The sequence below is a fragment of the Mus caroli genome, unplaced genomic scaffold, assembly GCF_978045245.1.
Source record: "Mus caroli unplaced genomic scaffold, Mus_caroli_1 scaffold_2, whole genome shotgun sequence".
Lineage (NCBI taxonomy): Eukaryota > Metazoa > Chordata > Mammalia > Rodentia > Muridae > Mus > Mus caroli.
This window is the reverse complement of record NW_028227257.1, coordinates 170627657-170648400: the sequence shown is the minus strand read 5'-3', so window position 1 is coordinate 170648400 and position 20744 is coordinate 170627657. Positions and strand designations below refer to the sequence as shown.

Genomic DNA, 20744 nt, shown 5'->3' with positions numbered 1-20744 from the left:
CCCAATTACAAAATGTCCCAAGTACAGAATTCTTCCACCTTTATTATTTAACCGAAACTCACACAATATGTACTTTGATCATAAAACTCATCTTAATTAGGTTTTATTAATGTCTTTGTATGCATTCTTCCATTCACTTGTGTGTGCACCAAGTTTCAGATTGTGTTGGTATATTCCCAAAGTAGCTGTGTACATGCTTATAAGCACCTTCTGGGTTTGAGCCAACTGATGTTTTTAATCCATTCTAGAATGATTTCCATACCCATATATTTCATAATCCCATAGCAAACCCTGTAGTCTGGCTTAAACAGCAAACAGCTCAAGCCAGGTCACTTGGGCTCCTGATTCCTCAATCATAATTCGGGCTAAGAGGTTTTCCCGTCCACTCACGAGGCTTCTCTACTAGAGAAAGCAAGCATTTTCACCTCCGGCAGAAGCCAAGATGATTTCGTATTACGATGTATGCAGCTACAGCTCCGTAATGTGAAGGCTTTATCAAGGAGGAAAGGAGGACTGAGTACAAACTCCTCCTAAGCCTTTCTAACTAGACCTTGTAGTGCCCGATGTGTGGTTTGTAGTGTAGTGACCTTGTAGTGACCAACGTGTGGCGTGGCAGAAGTCCCAGTAGAAACAATCAACAGAAGCAGTAGAGAGAAACAACCAGACAGCACACAGATTTTTAAAGGATTTTTATACTATATTAAAAAAAACACAAAATAAAAAAGGGATCCATCAACATATATTTTAGAAGTCCATCCAAGAGTTTCAGTGTCCACCAACCATGGACACAACAGCCATGCCTGTGTCATTGTTCAGTCTGTAGCTCATGTAAGGATCAAGGAGGTGACTTTAAGTTACAATCAAACTTGTTCTGCTAGATCCAAGACCCTGAATTTATCCAAGTTGTAGAAACATGCTTTAACCACCCGTCCACCAAAATACCTCCCATTCAGATCAACAACAGCTGAAAGGCAAACAAAACAACGGTCAGTTAATACAGGAATCTTGAAAGACATGGAAACAAATAGTAACTTTAATATTTGTTAAATTCTTTAATAGTACAACAAACCTTTAATTGCTGATTCGACTCTCTCAAATTCTAAAAATATCCTTACTGCTTCATCATCAGGGGCACCAGGAATCTAGAATGGAAAGGAATGTAGGAATAAAGTTGTTTGTGCACACACTCTAATTTCAATTATTAACATATATGTATATTCGTGTACACATACTCGACCAAAGTGGTCAGCCATCAAGGAAATAAACTGCTCATATCATAAACTGTGTTTTTGAGGTTCTGTGTTAGGGGCTGAGAACACATAGCTAAAGCTAAGTAATGCAGTCTGTAATCGAGTGTTATACAGTCAGCAGACACAGGGTGAAGCAGCAGCAGTGAAAGCTACTGCTACACAGCTGTCCTCACAGGTCTACATTCTCACTAGCTTTGTTTAGAGGTCCAAGCTTTCTACAATATGGCTTCATGGCATGTATGTAAGCGGGAGTCCAGCTAGTTCCCAGGAGTCCTCACCCAGCCTAAAGCCCCTTCCTCTGCCACCCCCCACACTCTATTCAAAGCCTGGCTCACATGTGACAGTAATAAGGCCTTCTTCATTTGTTTCGGCTGAAACCATTCTCAAGATCTCAGAGCCAACACTCCTAGGTCTACTAATTTTGTATTTCCTGGTTGTTATGTGCTGTCTCTTCATCTGAACATATCCTTGAAAACACAACACATTTTTGGTGTCTTAAATGTTCTCAGTACAGAATGGGCTCCATGAGAGGCATGAAATACTTGCAAAACGTAAAATGTTTCCATTATACTACTAAATAAAATCTACTTTTGTTTTTCCATTTAAAACTAAGAGATAGCTGGGAGTAGTGATGCATGCCTTTAGTCCTGGCATTTAGGAGGCAGAGACAGGAACTCTCCATGAGCTCAAGACCAGCCTGCCTACAAAGGAGACCTTGTCTTAAAAGCAAAACAAACAAAAATCACCCAGTCTACTGAAATGCATTGGCTTTTATAGGGAGACAATGTTACTAGATCAAGGCCACTTGTAGAGGGGGATTTATAACCCACCAATTACAAGAGAAGCTCTCCGTACCTCAAATATCACACACTTCCCAACTTTGCCATATTTTTCACATTCTTCCTTGGTTTCAACCTCCAAGTCCTCATCGACCTCTCCCGCACCAACCATGTTCTATATACAGAGAGACAAGCACAGGCGTCATTTACAAATGTCTGCAGCTTTCAGAAAGAGCACCTTCTCTCATACAGGCAAATGTTCTCTCCCCTCTACTCAACCAAAACTAGAACTCTGCACACACTGGGAAGTGCTCCAACACTGAGTCCCATCCTAGATGTGGGATATGTTCTAATCCCAAAAGACAGAATGGAAAATTCTGCCTCTAAGGTACTAGAGCTGGCATTTCTGTAAACAGAAAGCAAGCTCTGAAAAGTGTTAAAACAGTATCTGTGTACCAAAGAGGAGGTTTCAGAATTGTCTAACCATTTTAACTAATTAGTCACTGCAGTCTCATGTAACATTTTACTGAGAGGATAACCTAAAACCCATCGGTAAGGATCTACCCAAAGGTATTATTTGTAAAAGTATCATTTTCAATAATCCTTTCAAAAATGTATTTTTTTTTAATGTATGGGCGTTTTGCTTGAATGTATGTCTGTGTACCATTTGAGTGCCTGGTGCCCTCAAGAGGCCAGAAGAGGGTAGATCCCCGGGAACTGGAGTTATAGACAGCTGTGGACCATCATGTGGTTGCTGGGAAACAAACTCGGGTCCTCTGGAAGAGCATCCCATGCTCTTCCCCACTGAGCCATTGCTCCAGCCCATATTCTCAGTATTTTATAGGATACCAGTGGGACTTTGTGAAAGCCTGTAAAGACAGGTAGACGGGTGACACAGGAGCAAGGGACAAGTTTCTTTTACTTCTTACCCTCAGCAAGACCACTTTAGTAGGACACTTAAGAATTTCAGTTAATGGATTTGAATCCGACTTCTTGGATGCATCTGTATCAAAACATGAGACACTATGATCGTTAGTTTTAATATTCCTAATCTAGACATGTAAAATCTAGACATAATTAAATCTAGAGGTCTAGAAGGTCTGTGAGAATGTCTGTGAGATAGTATCTTAGTTACATTTACTGAAGTGGGAGGAACCCTGAAGTTTGGGGGCCTAGACCAAACAAGGATGGGAAAAGGAAACCAAGAACTAGTTAGTTTGCATTCATTACTCTCTGCTCCCAACTGCATGCTACGTGACTAGCTGCTTCTTGTTCCTGGTGCCTCAACTGCCCCTTAGTAACGGATTGTAACCTGGATTTGGATTGAGCCAAATAAGCACTTCCTCTCATAGTTGCTTTTGTCAGGTTATTTTACCACAGCAACAGGAAATGGAACTGAGGAAACAGGAAGTGTTACTGAGTCCCAGTACTCATCACTGTGGCCTAGAGTCATCTATGCAGCCAGGCCCTGCCATAAAAGCATGTTCTTCCTTGCTGTATGCTTTTTCTGAAAGTTTCTATCTTTTAACCCACCATCTTTTGCTCATTTCACTTCCTGAACGGTTGGCAGAGCACACAGTTTATAATATTTACTGATAATCCTTGTCTTGGAATACCAGTTTAAGGTTGCTGGCAAAGACAATTATCTAGCTACTAGCCACGCTGACTTTAGATCCTACTGTAAACTGAGATAACTCTGTTTTTAAGTAGCAGCTAGCACTGAGGCGACTGGCTGCGGCTGAGGCTGTGCACCATCAGGACTGTCAGTGGACTTGTTACCAGAAGTGAACCAGAACCACATCTATACTGAAAGGAAAAAAGCCTGAGACCTAGGGAAGGCATGGAGAAAGCAAACACAATCTTTAAGCATTATATCAAGCTATAAAGATACTATGCCTAATCAAAGCAGCTGGGAAATTTTGCTCCCACAAACATATTTCATGTCTGCCTTGGTTCTGAAACATACAGACAAGTCTCAGGCTTCTTGGTTTCATAAGACGGAAGTGGAAAGCATGTCACAGCAGCAGCAGTCACTGCTCCCCGAGGGAAGATGCACCATCCCTCTGGAATGAAGGACCCACACGCTCTGTGAACTTACCCTGAGCCTCGCCCTTCTCTGTCGCATCCCCCACAATGATCTTGCCGCCACGCTTGCTGGTCTTCTCCACAGACAGTGCAGTACTCAGCCCTTGCTCGTGTTTCCCCAGTCCCTGACCTTCCCGGAAGCCATACTTCTGCATGATCTTATGAGCCACTGTGCCACTGTGAGGGAAGGAAGAGGATCCTGAGAGCTGACGCCACTGACACCAGAACACACTGGACACACTCTGGCCACAAAGCCAGAAAGCATTTGAAAAACCGTTTCCCGTGTTAAGAGCACCAATGGAACTGAATTCTTGGTCTGCTGCTTTCTTCAAGAGGGCAGCAATTTACTCCTGGTGTCAAAGGTCTCAAGGGTGTCCCCGTCAGCTCAGCTTTGCACCCCGAAGCTCAGCTCCCACTAGACCTGCCCCTACTTATTATATTCTGCAGTTCCTTTCAGAGATCCTTTTGAACAAACTATTCCAGGGCAAAGGAAACTCCTACAAAGGCTAAACTATTCTGTATTGGAGCTTTCTTAAGTACAAGTTAAAAATCCAATTCCTGTTTAAATGAAAATCAAACAAAGTGACAATTTTTATGGTGAGCAAGAAGGACTAGACCCAGAAGCCTTCCCTGCCCTCTTCCCCTCCAGTGCAGCTCGGTCACTGACCCGACACTGTCCTCTAAGACAGTGTGCTGGAACTACACCAACAGATTCAGTCTCCATTAGCAGCTGCTGAGACAGTGTGACTGAAGAAAGAACTCCCATTATTTGAAAAGTCCTGCTGCTCATGAGTCGAGCTGTCTACTCCAGCTTTCTTTAGTACCTCCTGAGGGTCCTCAGAACCTAGACTACAAGCAGCACTTTGTTTAATAGCACGGAACAAAAAAATTAGGGCGATGCCACCTGAGCAGTCTTTCACAGCATTAGAACAGAAATGAAATATAGTGGCCCCACACTCTTACAATCCTAATATCATTACTTCAGAGACTGAGGCAGGTGGTCAAAGAATAGTCAGTTTGAGGCCAACCCGCACTATAAGGAGACAAAAATAAATAAATAGATAGATAGATAATCAGATCCACTAGTCTCATTCAAACATCAATGTTAAATTTGATTTTTTTCACCACACTATGACAAATACTATAGTTAGACTGACAGAGGTGTTGTCTGTCCGGGGCGTGCGGGGGTGGGGGAGGGGCTAGGCACAGAGCCCAGCGTATGAGCAAGGGCAAGTGCACAGCAGCAAGCCTTCCACCACTGGGCTCATCTGCAGCCTACAGTTTCTTAGAAGCAAAGGTGTAAAAGCACAGTCTAAGGCCAACAGCCCATTTCCTCAGGAGAACCCCGTGCCCTCATCCTCGGGAGAGAAGAGGAAGCATCCCCAGCTCCTAGAGCAACTTGATCTGCAGAGTATGAGAAGTGATAGCATTACCAGAAACCTCTCCGCGGAGCACAGTGTGTTTACATTATCCCTGACTTATATAGAAAAACAAGGCTGCTCTGTACAAATCAAATCCTCACTGTTTTGGAAAACACTCAGCATGGTATGAAACACTAATCCTTTATAGAGCAACATATGACCAAACAAGTATTTCTCTAAAAATCCAAGTGGCTTCATTTTCAAAAGAGTTCCACCTATTGAAAAATCAGCAAACACTTCACATTTCTAGCTCAGTCTCACTGTGTAGCCCAGGCTAGCCTAAAACTCAAGATTCCTTCTGCCTCCATCTTCAGGGTGCTGTGACTTCAGGACTGAGCCACACCCCAACCTCAGAGTCTTAAGGCACTTCGACATTCTCTCAGCTAGACAGGACACTTAGCACTTACCCCATGTTAGCAAGGAAGGAGTTGCTGGGGCCTGTTGGAGATCTTGGTCTGTCTGGCTCCTCATACACGGGGGGAGGAATAGCAGCTTTGGAAGACTGTGATCTCGGTCTTGAGTCCTCTTCATAAGGAAAATCCCGGGGTACTATTGAAGAAAAAAAAGTAAAGCAGGCTCACTCAGCTCTGTGAAAACCCCAGAAGGTTCACTGGCTTCCACTCTCAGCCGTGAACTGACTTAACCTACCTTTCTGTTATGTTCTTTCTTTCCTAGAGAACATTGTCCCTAACTCATAGTTTTGGTTTACAGGATCTGTGTAGCTTTTTCAAAAACACATAAGTGGAAGGGGATGCTTAGTTCTACTGGGCATATCCTCCCAAGTGTCCTGTTTTACATCTTTCTGAAATGCTGCTCACCTGTTCAAGCCCTTACTTAAATGACATCTCTTGCTTGACTGTAAGATCTCTGTGTGCTCCAAGGAGATGCAGTGTAACTCAAGAGCCCCATAGCATAAGCGTTGCTCTAGACACTAATTTAGGTAGCTGCACAGACCATTAAAACCCATCTTTGAAGTCAGGACCGTAAGGACCATATTAACCCACTTGTGCATTAGCATCAACAGGAAGCTGTCAAGACATCAGATCCATGGGCCCTTGTCGGCAGAAACGGGTTTATTGTTTGTCAGGTGTTTTGTTTGTACAATATATATTTAATCATATTGTTAAATTATCTTCCTTTAAAACATAATAAATAGTATAATGCATATTAAAGAATATTGGGGCTGAAATGGTGGTTCAATGGTTAAGAGCACTGGCTATCAACAGTGTATATCATATCATACACTGGCTATCATACTGACCAGGTTCAGTTCCCAGCACCACGCCGTGGCTCATAACCTACATAAATCCTGTTCTAGGAGATACAATGCTCTATTCTAACCTCCACAGGTACCAGGTATAATGCAGGCAAAACACATATACACATAAAATTACAATAGAATAAATATTTTCAAAAGATTATTGATGACTTTCTACTGGCTGGCTTTGTATGTCAACTTGACACAAGCTAGTGTTATCACAGAGAAAGGAGCTTCAGTTGAGGAAATGCCTCCATGAGATCCAACTGTAAGGCATTTTCTCAATCAGTGGTCAAGGGTGGGTGGGCCCATTCTGGTGGTACCATCCCTGGGCTATTAGTCCTGGGTTCTATAAGAAAGCAAGCTGAGCAAGCCAGAGGAAGCAAGCCAGTAAGTAACATCCCTCCATGGCCTCTGCATCAGCTCCTGTATCCTGCCCTGTGTGAGTTCCATCCTGACTTCCTTTGGTGATGAACAGCAATGTGGAAGTGTAAGCTGAATAAACCCTTTCCTCCCCAACTTGTTTCTTGGTCATGATGTTTTGTGCAGGAATAGAAACCCTAAGACAGGCTTTAATTTTATTTATTTTTGTTTTAGGTATATGAGTGTTTCTGCTGCATGTATACCTATGTACCATGTGCATGCATGTGTGATGCCCATGAAGGACAGAAGAAGGTGTCAGATTCTCTAGAACTGGAGTTAACAGATGGCTGTCATCCACTATGTGAGTGCTAGGAATTGAACCTGGGTCTTTTTTTTTTTTTTTGGTTTTTCGAGACAGGGTTTCTCTGTGTAGTCCTGGCTGTCCTGGCACTCACTTTGTAGACCAGGCTGGCCTCGAACTCAGAAATCCGCCTGCCTCTGCCTCCCGAGTGCTGGGATTAAAGGCGTGCGCCACCACGGAACCTGGGTCTTCTGGAAGAGTAGCGAGTGCTCTTAACTGCTGAGCTATCTCGGCAGGTCCAGGCATTTATTTTTAGTAACTTTAGGCACGGCTCCGTACAAAGCTCGGGGCAAAGCCCAACAGTAACTTCTGAGTTTTAGAAGAGCTCCAGGAGAGACCTGACAGTGGGTGGTCATGTTTATAAGTAGACGAATGCTGCTCAGTCACACTCTAAATCTCAGCTACAAAACCTGCTATTTGAGATGTGTTAGATGGGCAAAAACACTCATGCACACAAAATTAAAATAAATAATAAATATTTTCAAAAGATTATTGATGGCTTTTAGTTTTGTTTCAATTACTTTATTGTTGTTTTATGCGCATGAGTGTATTGCCTGCATATATTCATCTAGCATAAGCTAGCCTGGAACATCACTATATATACATATACATATATGTATATATATGTATATGTATATGTATATATATACACACACACACACATCAATCACAGGCTAGCCCTGAATGTGAGCACTTCCTGCTGTTGTCCTTCATGCTAGTCAAGGGGCATGAGCTACTATTTACTGTTGCTCTTACTGACTTCAAATGAACCTATTGCAAACATGAAACCTTGATGAAAATAACAATAAAAATGAAGTTATCTTCTTGTATAAAAATCTCCACTTCAGGCTGGGCACTTAATCTCAGCAATCAGGAGGCTGAGGCAGGGAGATCTCTAAATTCAATGCCAGTCTGGTATACAAACTAAGTTCCAGGACAGACAAAGCTATACAGAGAAACCCTTGAACCTACCCTGCAAAGGAAAAAGAAAAACAAAAACAAACCAAAAGAACAAGAACAAAAATAAAACCCAAGAACAACAACAACAACAAAAACCCAAACCAACTCTGTATTTCTGAGTCTGGTATTAAAAAGTCCCAAGTGTGGGGTGGGGCATGGTGGTATATCCCAGCATTCAGAAGGCAGATCACATACAGGCCAGCCAGTACTACACAGTTGAGACTTTGTTGCAAAACAAACAGAACAAAGCAAAACATCCCAGGTGTAGCAGGAAGCAAGGCCACTGTGACCAGGCTATTCTGCTCTAAACTCAGGACACAAGAGATTCAAGCTTAGGATCTTCACTGTCCACAAATACCTGTGTGAGAATAGGTAATAAAAGAAAGCGATGCACATACGCTCTTTGTCTTTCTCTACAAGAGACGTTGGTGGGGCGATGGCAGCTCCTCCCATACCTGTGAAGACACAAGGATTGTGGTTAGCAGTATATTTTAAGGAAAAAGCCAAATTAGCATATCGATTTGGCACTTGTGTAGTTATGGCTTCAAAAACCTTGGAAAGTAATTACAGCTTCCTGTTTCCAATTGAGAAAACAGAGATGAATCTGAAGAAGTGGAATAAATCCAGTTCCCTGTGATACCAAAGCCAATGCCCCAGCAAGCACAAGCTGGAACACGTTAGGCAGTGCCACCATTCCTGCCCATGTCTGCTGATCAGATAACATGACCACAAACTGAAAGACATGACAACTAGGATATCATGAACAGACTGTAAGGAACTCTTCATTACATGAATCCCCAAATACACAGTGTCCTGGCCATACCTCTAGCATTAGCAATCTGGGAGGTCACTGAGAGCTGTCACTTCCAGCACCAGAAGGAGACCCCATGTCAAGCGTGTCACCCAGATGTATTGTGACTTTATCAGTGGAATAGTAAGATCAATTGAAATTGGTTATAAAACCATGCTGTATCAATCAGCCTAAAATGTTTCACAAAAGAAATGAAAGCCAGTAGACATGCATTATGATGAACAGAGTGGGTGATGCCCATTAACTAGAAATATAAACCTAGAGAAAGGCTGACATTTCATTTCTTAAGAGATATTTTTAATAGACATTTAAAAAGTTATTTTCTGTTTCATTCATTCAGACCGGCCTTGAGCTTGTGCTCCTGTTTCTATTTAAAAGTGCCAGGACTACAGGCACACACCACTGTGCCCACTGAGAAGAATCCAAGCTATAGATTAAGCATAGTAAGACAAGATGGTCCACAGCCCCCAGTGCTGCTGACTCTGATCGCCCTATGCTTAGGCAGCAGGTAAACATGAGAGAGGCTCCATGGATGCTCGGATGCAGCCGAGTCATCAGCAAATGTGCCCTGGATGTGGGGTCTCCTCCTATACCCAGGGCTGGCCAGAAATGCCCTGGGTTGGAGAAGAGGCAAAAAATGACCAGGCCTCAATTAAGGAGAAGCGCAGACGTAGACCTAATGCTGTTTCAAAGCAGACAGCATTAACTGTTTCGCCATGTTAATAAAGTTCACAGTAGAGTAGATATTAAACAGCATAAACCAAAGCTGCTATGGAATGTGGACTGGTGAGAATCTAGGGCACTGGCCCAGCCCCCCAATTACTCAAACCAATGTGAAATACACCATGTTCACGGGAAAGGGAAAGCAAAGTCCGGGACAGCCGAGTCTAGGGCGAGCTTGTCCACGCTCATTCATGCCTTACTTCTTTTCCTCCGCTCTCGCTCATAATCTTCATCCTCATCAGAATCTGGGTCTGGTCGTCTTGAAAACCCACTGGCTTCGTGTCTGTCTTTACGTCTCCTGTAATGACAAAGTAACAAATGGCCATCACTGATACACTAGGACAGAGCCTAAATAAAGCTTAACTGTCATTGTGACTTCCTCTCTGCAAAACAAGACAACGAAACAAACAAAAAACCCAAAGAGAAAGAAAGAAAAATGTTCATTGAATATAGATAGTTATTCTTTTTTTGGGGGGACGGGGGGATCGAGACAGGGTTTCTCTATGTAGCCCTGGCTGCCCTGGAACTCACTTTGTAGACTAGGCTGGCCTTGAACTCAGAAATCCACCTGCCTCTGCCTCCAGAGTGCTGGGATTAAAGGCGAGCGCCACCACGCCTGGCTTAAATAGTTAATTCTTATATGTATTCCAGGAATGGATTCAATAGAAAAATTTAAAAGAAAAAAGTGAACAACTTTAATGGCTACACGGGCATAATTCATAGGAAAAAAGTTTTGACATCTAACTTTTGATATTATGGCATATGATTTCAGGAGCTGGGAGGAGAGAGGGAGAAAAAACTATAGTCAGGATCTAATATATGAGAGAATAAATTAAATTAAATAATAAAATTAAGAAATAAGTACCATTACCTATAATTTTAAATTATAAGTATTATAAGTACATTATAAGTAAATTTAAAAAATACATGTAATTTCACCTGGCTCAAAAGTAGGAAAGGAAGCCAGGTATAGTGGCCCAAGCCTTTAACCCCAGCACCCGGGAGACAGAGGAAGGTAGATCTCTGAGAAGGTAGAGTTTGAGGCTAGGCAGGTCTACAGAGTGATTTCCAGGACAGCCAGAGCTACACAGAGAAGCCTTGTGTCAAAAAATCCAAAACCAAAATATAGTAAAGGAATAGCATTGAAATACTATAAATGTGATTCTAGCAGTCACAAACCCTGGAAAAATGGCTACAATGGATTCTGTTGTTTTGATTCTGAAACAGGGCTGGCCTTGAACACTACGTAGGTGGGATTACAAGCATGCACTACCACACCTGGATACCAGTGGGTTTTCTAAGTTATTTTTCTAATTCATGCAAAGTCTATACTTTAGGTTTTCAGAGTCTATAAATAAATTTTCTCAAGTGTGCCATCAGTGTGGGTAAACTCTTGTCGACTGAAACCATAACCTCAGGCCTAGAGACAACACTAAAATTCACTCACTGTAACACACACTGACAGAAGACATTGGCTCCCAAGTCAAAATGCAACTTACTTTTCTCTTTCCTCTATTTCCTTCTGTCTTTCCAGCTCCCGCTGCCTCTGTCGCTCTTCTCTCTGGCGCTTCACCACTTTCTCATAGTCATTAGGGAACATAGGGTCATATTCATCAGCTAAGGGGATCAGAACTTCCCCTGCAGAAAACCCACTGGGCACAGGGTCCTGAGGAAGTAAAAACCCCTAAGTGAGTACCATGTCACATCCTGCAGGTTTATCATAGAAGCCACGGTCACAGGATGAGGCAAGAGAGGCCTTCCGATTATCTAAGGATCCTCTGTTTCCTGGTGAGTCAACAAGTGCCTAGGAGGCCTCCCCTCAGCAGATGGCAGCACAACCTGGCAGTTAAGCCAAAGCTTATTTACAGAAAAGCACTGACAAACACAGTATCTCTTAAATGAGGTTTAAACTGTCACACTCGTCATCTGATGGCGTCTGTACAAACATACATGTGAAAATGGATTATCATTTTCCAGACTTTCCTTGCTCCCTCCAGACAGTGTCTCACAGAGCCACAAACTAGACACACAGCCAAGGATGACTTGAACACCTCCCAGCCTTCTGCTTCCCTGGAGCCGGTCCTATCAATGACATGCGGCACTATGCCCACTTTTTTACTTTTAATGCTTTCCTCTAAAATAGTTCCAATACTGTTAACATACAATTAGAAATAACCTTGTAGTGTACATTAGAAGGATTAAGTTACAGGTAATCCACTGGAGGCAATCCACCGAAACCATTAAAAATGACCATATAGGAGCTGGAGACACACATCAATAATTAAGTGCACTGACTGCTTTTCCAGGACTCAGGTTTCACTCCCATCACCTATATGGTGGCTTAACTGTCCCACCTCCATCCTAGGGATGCACCGCACAGGCAACAGGCACACATGTGGTGCACGGAAGCATGCAGGCCAAGCACTCACAAACAGAAAAATGTTTACATGACCACGTAGTTCTATAGTTTTCACCATGATGGATGGACAATCACTAAAAACAAATTAGAGAGCAGAGGCAGAGAAGTTACAGAAAGATATTCTAACATTGTATAATTTTATAATGCGGGGGGAGTTGTATGATTGAAAAGACAAGCTTTTCTTTTTTACCCATCTTTCACTCCTGACATTTCCATAATAAACTATATTAGGTAATAAAGGTTTTGATGGTGATAAAGTAAAACTTGGATTGAAAATAATACTATTGAAGAGACCCTTGTGTGGGGCTGGAGCAGGTCAGAGGTTAAGAGTGGTTACTGCTCTATCAGAGGACAGTTGGGAGGCTGACTCTCAGCACAAGGTTCACAAATGCCTAACGCCAGCCCCAAGAGATGTAATGTCCCCTCTGGCCTCCATGGGTACACACACACACACACACACACACACACACACACACACAAGAGGTAAGTCTTATTAAAAGAGCAACATACTTGTAAAATAGAGAAAAACAGTGGGTGCAGGCAGGCTTACCTTCAGCCCAGCTGCCACGTGAGGTGGTGTGTCTGCAATCTGCCGGTCATCTGAGGAGCCGCCTCGCTTTAGGTCGATGACCGGAGCAAGCACTGTACTTTGCTTGGTCCTTTGGCTCTGACATCAGAAACAAGAAAAATATACCAAACTTTCAAATTAAAACTCATGCTACTTGCAATGAAGTCACCCTTTCTGGTCTCTGTAACAAATTTTTGGCTATGATAAAATCAGTCTTAAAACAGTAAAAGTCTAATACAATCAGTGTTTTGATGTGGGACGCCTGACTCGCCAGCAAGAAAGACACCACAATAGGATCCTTCTGCACACGTTTATTGGGCTGCGCATTGACTGTGTAGGCGAAAGACCCCGAGCCCTGGGCCTCTCACTCTTATATAGTATCAGTTCCCATCCACGCACAGCAGGCCACATCACCTCACCAGGTACGCAGCTTCAGCTTATCAGGGCAGCAGGGGCATATCTCCACCAAAATGGCTTCGCCAGTAACCTGGTACACCTGCGCAGCTCTCATGATGTTTGTGGCTAGATGTTTGAGGAAGTCAGGTGCAAGTCATAAGACTTAGCTGCAGTCCCTGGCGCCTTTGGGACTGCCGCCACACCCGCTCCCCACATTTTGACTATTTTCTGAGGGTCTTATAGAACCCAGGCTAGCCTCCAGTGCCCTACATAGCTGATGCTGAACTTGGATGCCTGACCTCTTCCCTCACACTGCTGAGTGTTGGTTCATCACCAGACCCAGTTTATGCACAGGGGATTTAACAGAGGACTTCCTGAAAACTCTACCAAGTGAGCTGCCTCTTCATCCCTTTTTTAAAAGCACAGATTTCCTCTATCTACTTTTCTATAAAGTTTACAGTGCATGTGACCACTTTATGGCTGGCCTTAAGAGATCCACCTCTCTGTCTCCAGAGGATGAGTTCTACCCTACTTCATTTAGAATGATTACCCCAACCAAATAAAAATTATTTAATATGTATGCATGCATGATTGGGTAAGCATACTTATGTGTGAGGCCTGGGTCTCTCCTTCCACCATGGGGCTCTAGGGATCAAACTCAGGTCATCAGCCTTCACTCACTGAGCCATTTCACCACCCCTGCCAGTTTCCTAAATGTACTTCTGATTTCTCCATCTTCAGCAGTCCCCCTTCTCTGATCCCATCTCCATTTTCTCTGGGACACTGTTATTACAAATGCTGCTTATTCTACATGTCTCCTTAACTTATACCTGTATGTTCTAGCATATCCAAAACCTGTTCAGATTGAGGTTAAAACTTATAGACAAGAATATCCCAGCCGGGTGTGGTGGTGCACGCCTTTAATCCCAGCACTAGGGAGGCGGAGACAGGTGGATTTCTGAGTTCGAGGCCAGCCTGGTCTACAGAGTGAGTTCCAGGACTATACAGAGAAACCCTGTCTCGAAAACCACAGAACAACAACAACAACAACAAAAAAAAACCTTAAAAAAAAAAAACCAAAACAAAAAAGAATATCTCAGCAAGCTGGTGAGCAACACCAAATTCTCAGGTTGCTAAGATGCCATGGCCAACCGTGTGGACTAGAGGTTGTCATGAAAGTTGAACTTCTCAGTTTTACAATTTAAAGGGTACAAACTTTCACTCTTATCAGGAAGTCTGAGCTCTCTGGACTTCTTTTACGGTGCTTTAAGCAAACAACATATCATCCAGGAATCATAAAAAAAAAAAAATAAAAAAAAAAATCACAATATAAACCCTAACTTCCCACAGTAGGGTTATGACAATCACTTATTTGCTCATTTTAAAATTTAATTTGTAGTTTCCAAAATGAAATACAAATGAAACCATACCTTCACCTTTCAGATAGAGGTACATTTTCTCTACTAAGTATTTTTACAAGCGTGGCTAGTACTCTGAGAAAGGCACTGAAGAGCCCAAGAGAATCAATACAGTGTAACTTCATTTCCTCACAAGAAATCAACCACATAGAGAATCCTCAAAATTCATGTCAGAAGGTTAACAGATGAATTCTAAAGTAATGTTCCATTTTGACTGATTAAAATCTACTTGCTGGCCGGGCCACGCCTTTAATCCCAGCACTCGGGAGGCACAGGCAGGCCACCTTGGTCGACACAGACAGCTTAAAGCCACATATTGAAATCTTGAGTTGAAAACAAACACAGAAACAAAGAAAAAGAAAAAGCTGCACTGTCTCCAAGAGAATGCCAAGTCTAACAGGTATACAACACAGCAATTCCCACCTATAACTATATATCCTGGGTATGTTCACAAACATCAGAGCCTTTCGTAGTGCACGCGATTATTAACCCAACCAAATAAAAATTACTTAATATGTATGTATATATATATTGTATGTTTGTATGCATGTTGGGGTGGCTCTGATTATTCGCAAACTCAATTCCAAACTTTACAATTACAATAAACTAGCTGGAACCCAGCCTAGGCCAGAAGCACCAGACTATTAGAAGTACGGGTATGAAAGCAGCATCTGTAAACAGTTTGCAGTCAGTCTCAGGCACGCTCCAGTCGAAAGCCAGGCTCACCGCTGGGCTGGAAAGTCTGCTTTTTTTAATTCCCACTCCATGAAATAGTCCTGCTGTTTCCAAGAGCCAGGAGAAGTAAATTAATCAGCTCTCCACCCCTTGCCCATCCACTCTTTTCTACTTATCTAACAAGGGGTAAAGAGCAAGCTTAAACCAAACTGTTCGAAAGGAACTTGCCCTTTCCTGCTCTGGGCCTGCTCTTACCTTGGCCTGAGTGAGCGCCGCCTTCTTCACCTGGAGCTGGGACTGCAGAAGCTTGAAGTTTTTGGACCAGCCCTCAGTTTTTGAGTCACTGGTCTCCACTCCCAGGTCATCATATAGGGACATCTTTTTGGTTTAATGCTGAAAGACAAGCAGGGACAGAGATTAAAAGATGCAAAACAGAAGCAAGTTACGCATGTCTCTGTGTTAAAATAGCTGCACCATGGACCCTCCTGTCACAAATGCAGGGTTCTTTCTAATCTGCAAAACTATACTTAGGCACTAGTTTAAAAACAGTCCTCGGGGCTGGTGAGATGGCTCAGCAGGTAAGAGCACCCGACTGCTCTTCAAAAGGTCCTTAGTTCAAATCCCAGCAACCACATGGTGGCTCACAACCATCCTTAACAAGATCTGACTCCCTCTTCTGGTGTGTCTGAAGACAGCTACAGTGTACTTACATATAATAAATAAATCTTTAAAAAAAAAAAAAAACAGTCCTCATGGTTCTCATTTGGCTCACGCTGGCCTTGAATTTATCACAAAGACAAGGTTGGCTTTGAACTTGTGACTCTTTCCTATACCTCCTGAGTGCTGGGATATGCCACTATGTCCAGCCTAGAATTAATTCTCAATCTAAAAGACTATGGTGGACTGACTTATGAGTAAAATCCTTCAGTTTTAGAACAGATAATGGAGTAAGACGGAAGCTCTCTATGTGGGCATTATTAACTATAAAGATCCAGGTGCTGGAGAGACGACTCAATGGGTAGGCGTACTGATTGCTCTTCCAGAGGTCCCGAATTCAGTTTCCAACAACCACCTGTAGTGGTGGCTCAGAACCATCAACGAGTCCCAGGAGGACCAGGGTTGTTACAAAAAGAAACCCTGTCTATAAATAAATAAATAAATAAATAAATAAATAAAATCACTTACAGGTGTGGCCAGCCATTGGGTTTTAGTAAATTCCAGATGTAGCTAACCAAGAGTGACCATCACAAGTCTACAAGTCTACCTCTGTTAGCTTGATCCACACCACAATCATATCTTATACTCAGGACTTAATGATGTTTTACTGAATCATTTATTCCCCTCCGTGTGTAGTAGCTATGCCATCTCTGATCGTTCACATTTCCCAAGATACCATAGGCCACAGACTGTTAAAAACAAAGTAACCAGAGTAACTAAAGCAAATAGCACAGCAGATTTCTCTACTGTTCTGAAAGACTTGTAGAATGACCTACTAGAGAGAACTGTTCCCTGTTGGAAAGATGTGTGTAAAATTTATGCGGGGGACAGGGAGGGGGGTACATAATAACAAATCAGGGGGTCAACGAGAACCCATATGGTAGGAGAAAATGACTCCTGTAGGAAATCACACATGTGATTTCCACGTGTGGCTTGTCCTCGGAACTCTTACTCTCCTGCCTGCACCTTCCAAGCACTGGAATTCCGGACATATGCCACCCTGGGCTCGATTACTCATATTTACTAAAATTTGTTATCTCGAAATGCTTACAGCTTATCCCAGTATAAATGTGCCCTCATGATTTAAAAGAGCCACCTGTTGCAGAGAGACAGGCCTCACCTACTCCCAGAACAAGCAGAATTATCTAGGAAATTAGACTTTCCATTCTTATATACCCTTACCAATAAGAACTTATGTCAATGGTCCCCCCTTCCTGACTTCTCAAAGGATGGTCAGGCTGATCACCCTTCTAAGTCCCTCTTCATCCCCTGTCACAGCCTTAAACTGCAGAATACTCTACAGCGCTTCTCTGCTCTTGCTTTCCCTCTTCCTCATAGGTGCAGCCTTTCCACTGGTAATAAAACTCTTCTAAGCGGAATAAACATCGGCTCCTCTTCCAGGTCTTTCCAGCTTGTAATCTGGTTCTTCGGATCAATCCAGGCCTGGGTTTCCCAACGAGCTTCTTAGAGATCTAACCCCTGGAGAAGCACCTCACTGAGCTTGCAGCACTCATTCAGAGCACAACTGATCCAAGCAGAAGAAGCTCGAAAGCTAGCGGAGGGACGTGAACGCTAAAACTCCCCTTAGCGCAGGCCCAAGCATGCCGGGGGTTACAACAGACGCTCTCTGTCCAGGTGAGACAACGGCCTCAACCCTCACTTCAGGTGCTCTGGAAGGAAACAAGTTTTGGGGTTTGTGTTTTGGCTTCTCCATTCCTGAGGCCCGACGCGGTCTGGGTTACTGGGGTCTTGCGACCCAACAACTTGGTCTGGACATGGGCCATGAAGAGGAGAAAGGTACTTTCTTCACTGTCAAGAGGATCGGGACTGGTGGAGGGGAGATCTAGGTGGCCCGGTGGAACGTGGCAGGCTGAAGGAGCCCAACGTGGAGAGCTGGGAACCCCCCGGGCAGCTCGGGGTGCCGCGCCCGCATCCCCGCGCCCCTCACGGCGCGGCCTAGAGCCGCGGCCTCGCGTCCAGCGCATCCGTGAAGGCGCGCACACCCGAGTCTCCGTTCCGGATCAGACCGCCTGCCAGGGCCGCTGCGGCGCCACTCACCCGGCCTTCCGAGACGATTGTGCCCATGGGCCACGGCGGCGGCAGCGCGGAGCCCGGCCGCCCTGCGCGGAAGCCCGCCCACCGCCGGAGTCCGCCGCAGCGCCGAGCCTCCACGGAGTCCGCAAAGAGATGCACCGCGCGGGGTAAGAGAGCGGAGGCTGCCGGGAGTCTACGTCTGCGCCTGCGTGTGACTCGCGGAAGCAAAGCTGCACTCTCCGGCTCGCACTGCACCCTGCTGACGGGAGGACTACATTGCATCTCCTCTCTGCCGGCCAAGAGATGGCGCCATTGGCACAAGGTTTCGAGGTTCAAGTGCCTTCTGACCTTGGAGTAGGAGCCAGGAGAATCCCCTACTAGGCTCCAGGTATTCACTCCCAACTACTCCCTTATATACTAAATGGTGGAAATAAATTTGCAGGCGAGATGTTGCAGAATAGCATTAAAAACACACACTGAGCTAGGTCTTCAGAGAAAGAATGTAAACACTATAAACCTTGCTCGCTTGGAATAAAAATGCAGCAAACGGCAAAAGAAAGATCAGAGAAACCAGGACTTTGTGTAAATATGTTTTCCCTATATCTTTGGTTGCATGTAAAAATTATTTCAAGCTATAGCTGGACAGTTGTGACCCATGCCTTTAATCTCAGCACTTGAGAGGCAGAGACAGAGATTTCTGAGTTCAAAGCCAGCCTGGTCTACATAGTGAGTTCCAGGACAGCCAGGACTACACAGAAACCCTATTTTGAAAAACAACAACAATAACAACAACCCCCCAAAAGGGTGGTGGTGGTGGTGAATTCAAGCTAAAAAATGTATCAGTCAGGGTTTTCTATAGTCAGAGGACCTATAGACTGTCTCTATATATTAAATGAATTTATTGTAATGATTTACACTCTGCAGTCCAACTAACCTGACAATGGGCAGCTGTGAATGGGAAACCCAAGAATCTAGTAGTTGCTCTGTAGGTGGTTTTATCTGGTCTTCTGTATAAGCTACAATCTGAAGAAATAGTTTCCAACAGATATGCTGTCAAGTAAGTGCAAGCAGGTGATGAGGAGTGAGTGAATCTTCTTTCTTCCAATGTCCTCAAGTTCCACACCTGGATCTGGAACTTGCTTTGTCCCAGGCTGGCCTTGAACTCAGAGAACTGCTTGCCTCAGTCTCCTGGGATTAAAGTCGTGCACTACCTTGCCTGGGCTGTCTCATGATCTCCATGTCAAGATCTGGGTCGGAAGCCTGTGTCTTCCAGCCTCAAGATCCTGTGTGTCCTCCATTTCTGGATTGTAGTTCATCCCAGATGTAGTCGAGTTGACAACCAGGAATAGCCATCATAAAAACTGTGGAGGTGGACCTTACACAAGTGAACACACCAACATTATAATCTGATTTACAAGAAAGTGTTCAAATAATTCTGAAAGCTTGAAAATGCAAGACTGGAATAAAGTACCAGCTTGTGGCAGATAAACATAAAGAAATCAGATAGCAACACCATGTGTGGGTTGATTAAAAGTTTAACATGACATTTTATAATAAAATTCCTGTTGAAAGAAAAAATAAGAAAATCTATACATCAAAAAAATACAATCTCATTATTCACAGTAAACACTATAGGAAATAATAAATAGGGAAAAGGAGTTAACACACACACACATAATAGTTGAGATTTTGTTTTTGTGGGGCAGAAGAGAACAGTTAAGAGCACCAGCTGCTCTTCCAAAGGACCTGGGGCCCTTTGTAACCTACTTAGCACCCACATGACAGCTCACAAACATCTGTAACTACAGTCCCAGGGGATCTCATGGCCTCTGTGAGTGACAGTCACAGGTGGTACATAGACTTATATGCAGACCAAACACCTGCACTCAAAAAATATATTTTAAAAAAAGAAAATTGAGGTTTAAAAAAAAATCAATTTGGTAGATCTACTATTATAGGCTTTCTTTTGGCTTTTTGGTTTGTTTGTTTTGTTTTTTTATTGTTTTTCTGTGGGGTGTTGTTTGGTTGGTTTGGGTTTGGTTTGGTTTGGTTTTTTGAGACAGGGTTTCTCTGTGTAGTCCTGGCCATCTTGGAACTCACTCTGTAGACCAGGGTGGCCTTAAACTCAGAGATCTGACTGCCTCTGCCTCTTGAGTGCTGGGATAAAGGAATGTGCCTGGCTTTAAAAAAAAAAAAAAACTTTGTTTTGTTCTATTTCTAGTTTCATAGTTACCTATTTCTAGTTACATAACCTCTTAGCTCAATGAACTTATTCTAAACTTTCAATGAACACAGTGTTTTTTTTTAAAGTTTATTTATTTATTTTATGTATATGGGTACACTGTAGCAGAACAGATGGTTGTGAGCCTTCATGTGGTTGTTGGGAATTGAATTTTTAGGACTTCTGCTCTCTCCAGTCGGCCTCACTCACTCAGGCCCAAAGATTTATTTATTATTATACATAAGTGCACTGTAGCTGTCTTCAGATGCACCAGAAGAGGGAGTC

General features: G+C 43.4%; 1 protein-coding gene across 1 annotated transcript; it reads right to left on the bottom strand.

The window, feature by feature from the left end:
* Positions 1-672: 672 nt before the first annotated feature.
* On the bottom strand, positions 673-18418 carry Rbm17 (RNA binding motif protein 17). The gene is made up of 12 exons (XM_021152191.3): positions 18263-18418; positions 15743-15880; positions 12981-13097; positions 11511-11677; positions 10212-10309; positions 8876-8932; positions 5943-6084; positions 4128-4291; positions 2959-3032; positions 2106-2204; positions 1070-1142; positions 673-964 (listed from the first exon to the last, which is right to left on the bottom strand). The coding sequence occupies exons 2-12, from the start codon at positions 15863-15865 to the stop codon at positions 861-863; spliced, it is 1218 nt and encodes a 405-aa protein (XP_021007850.1). The 5' UTR covers positions 15866-15880; positions 18263-18418; the 3' UTR covers positions 673-860.
* Between the last annotated feature and the right edge of the window lie 2326 nt (positions 18419-20744).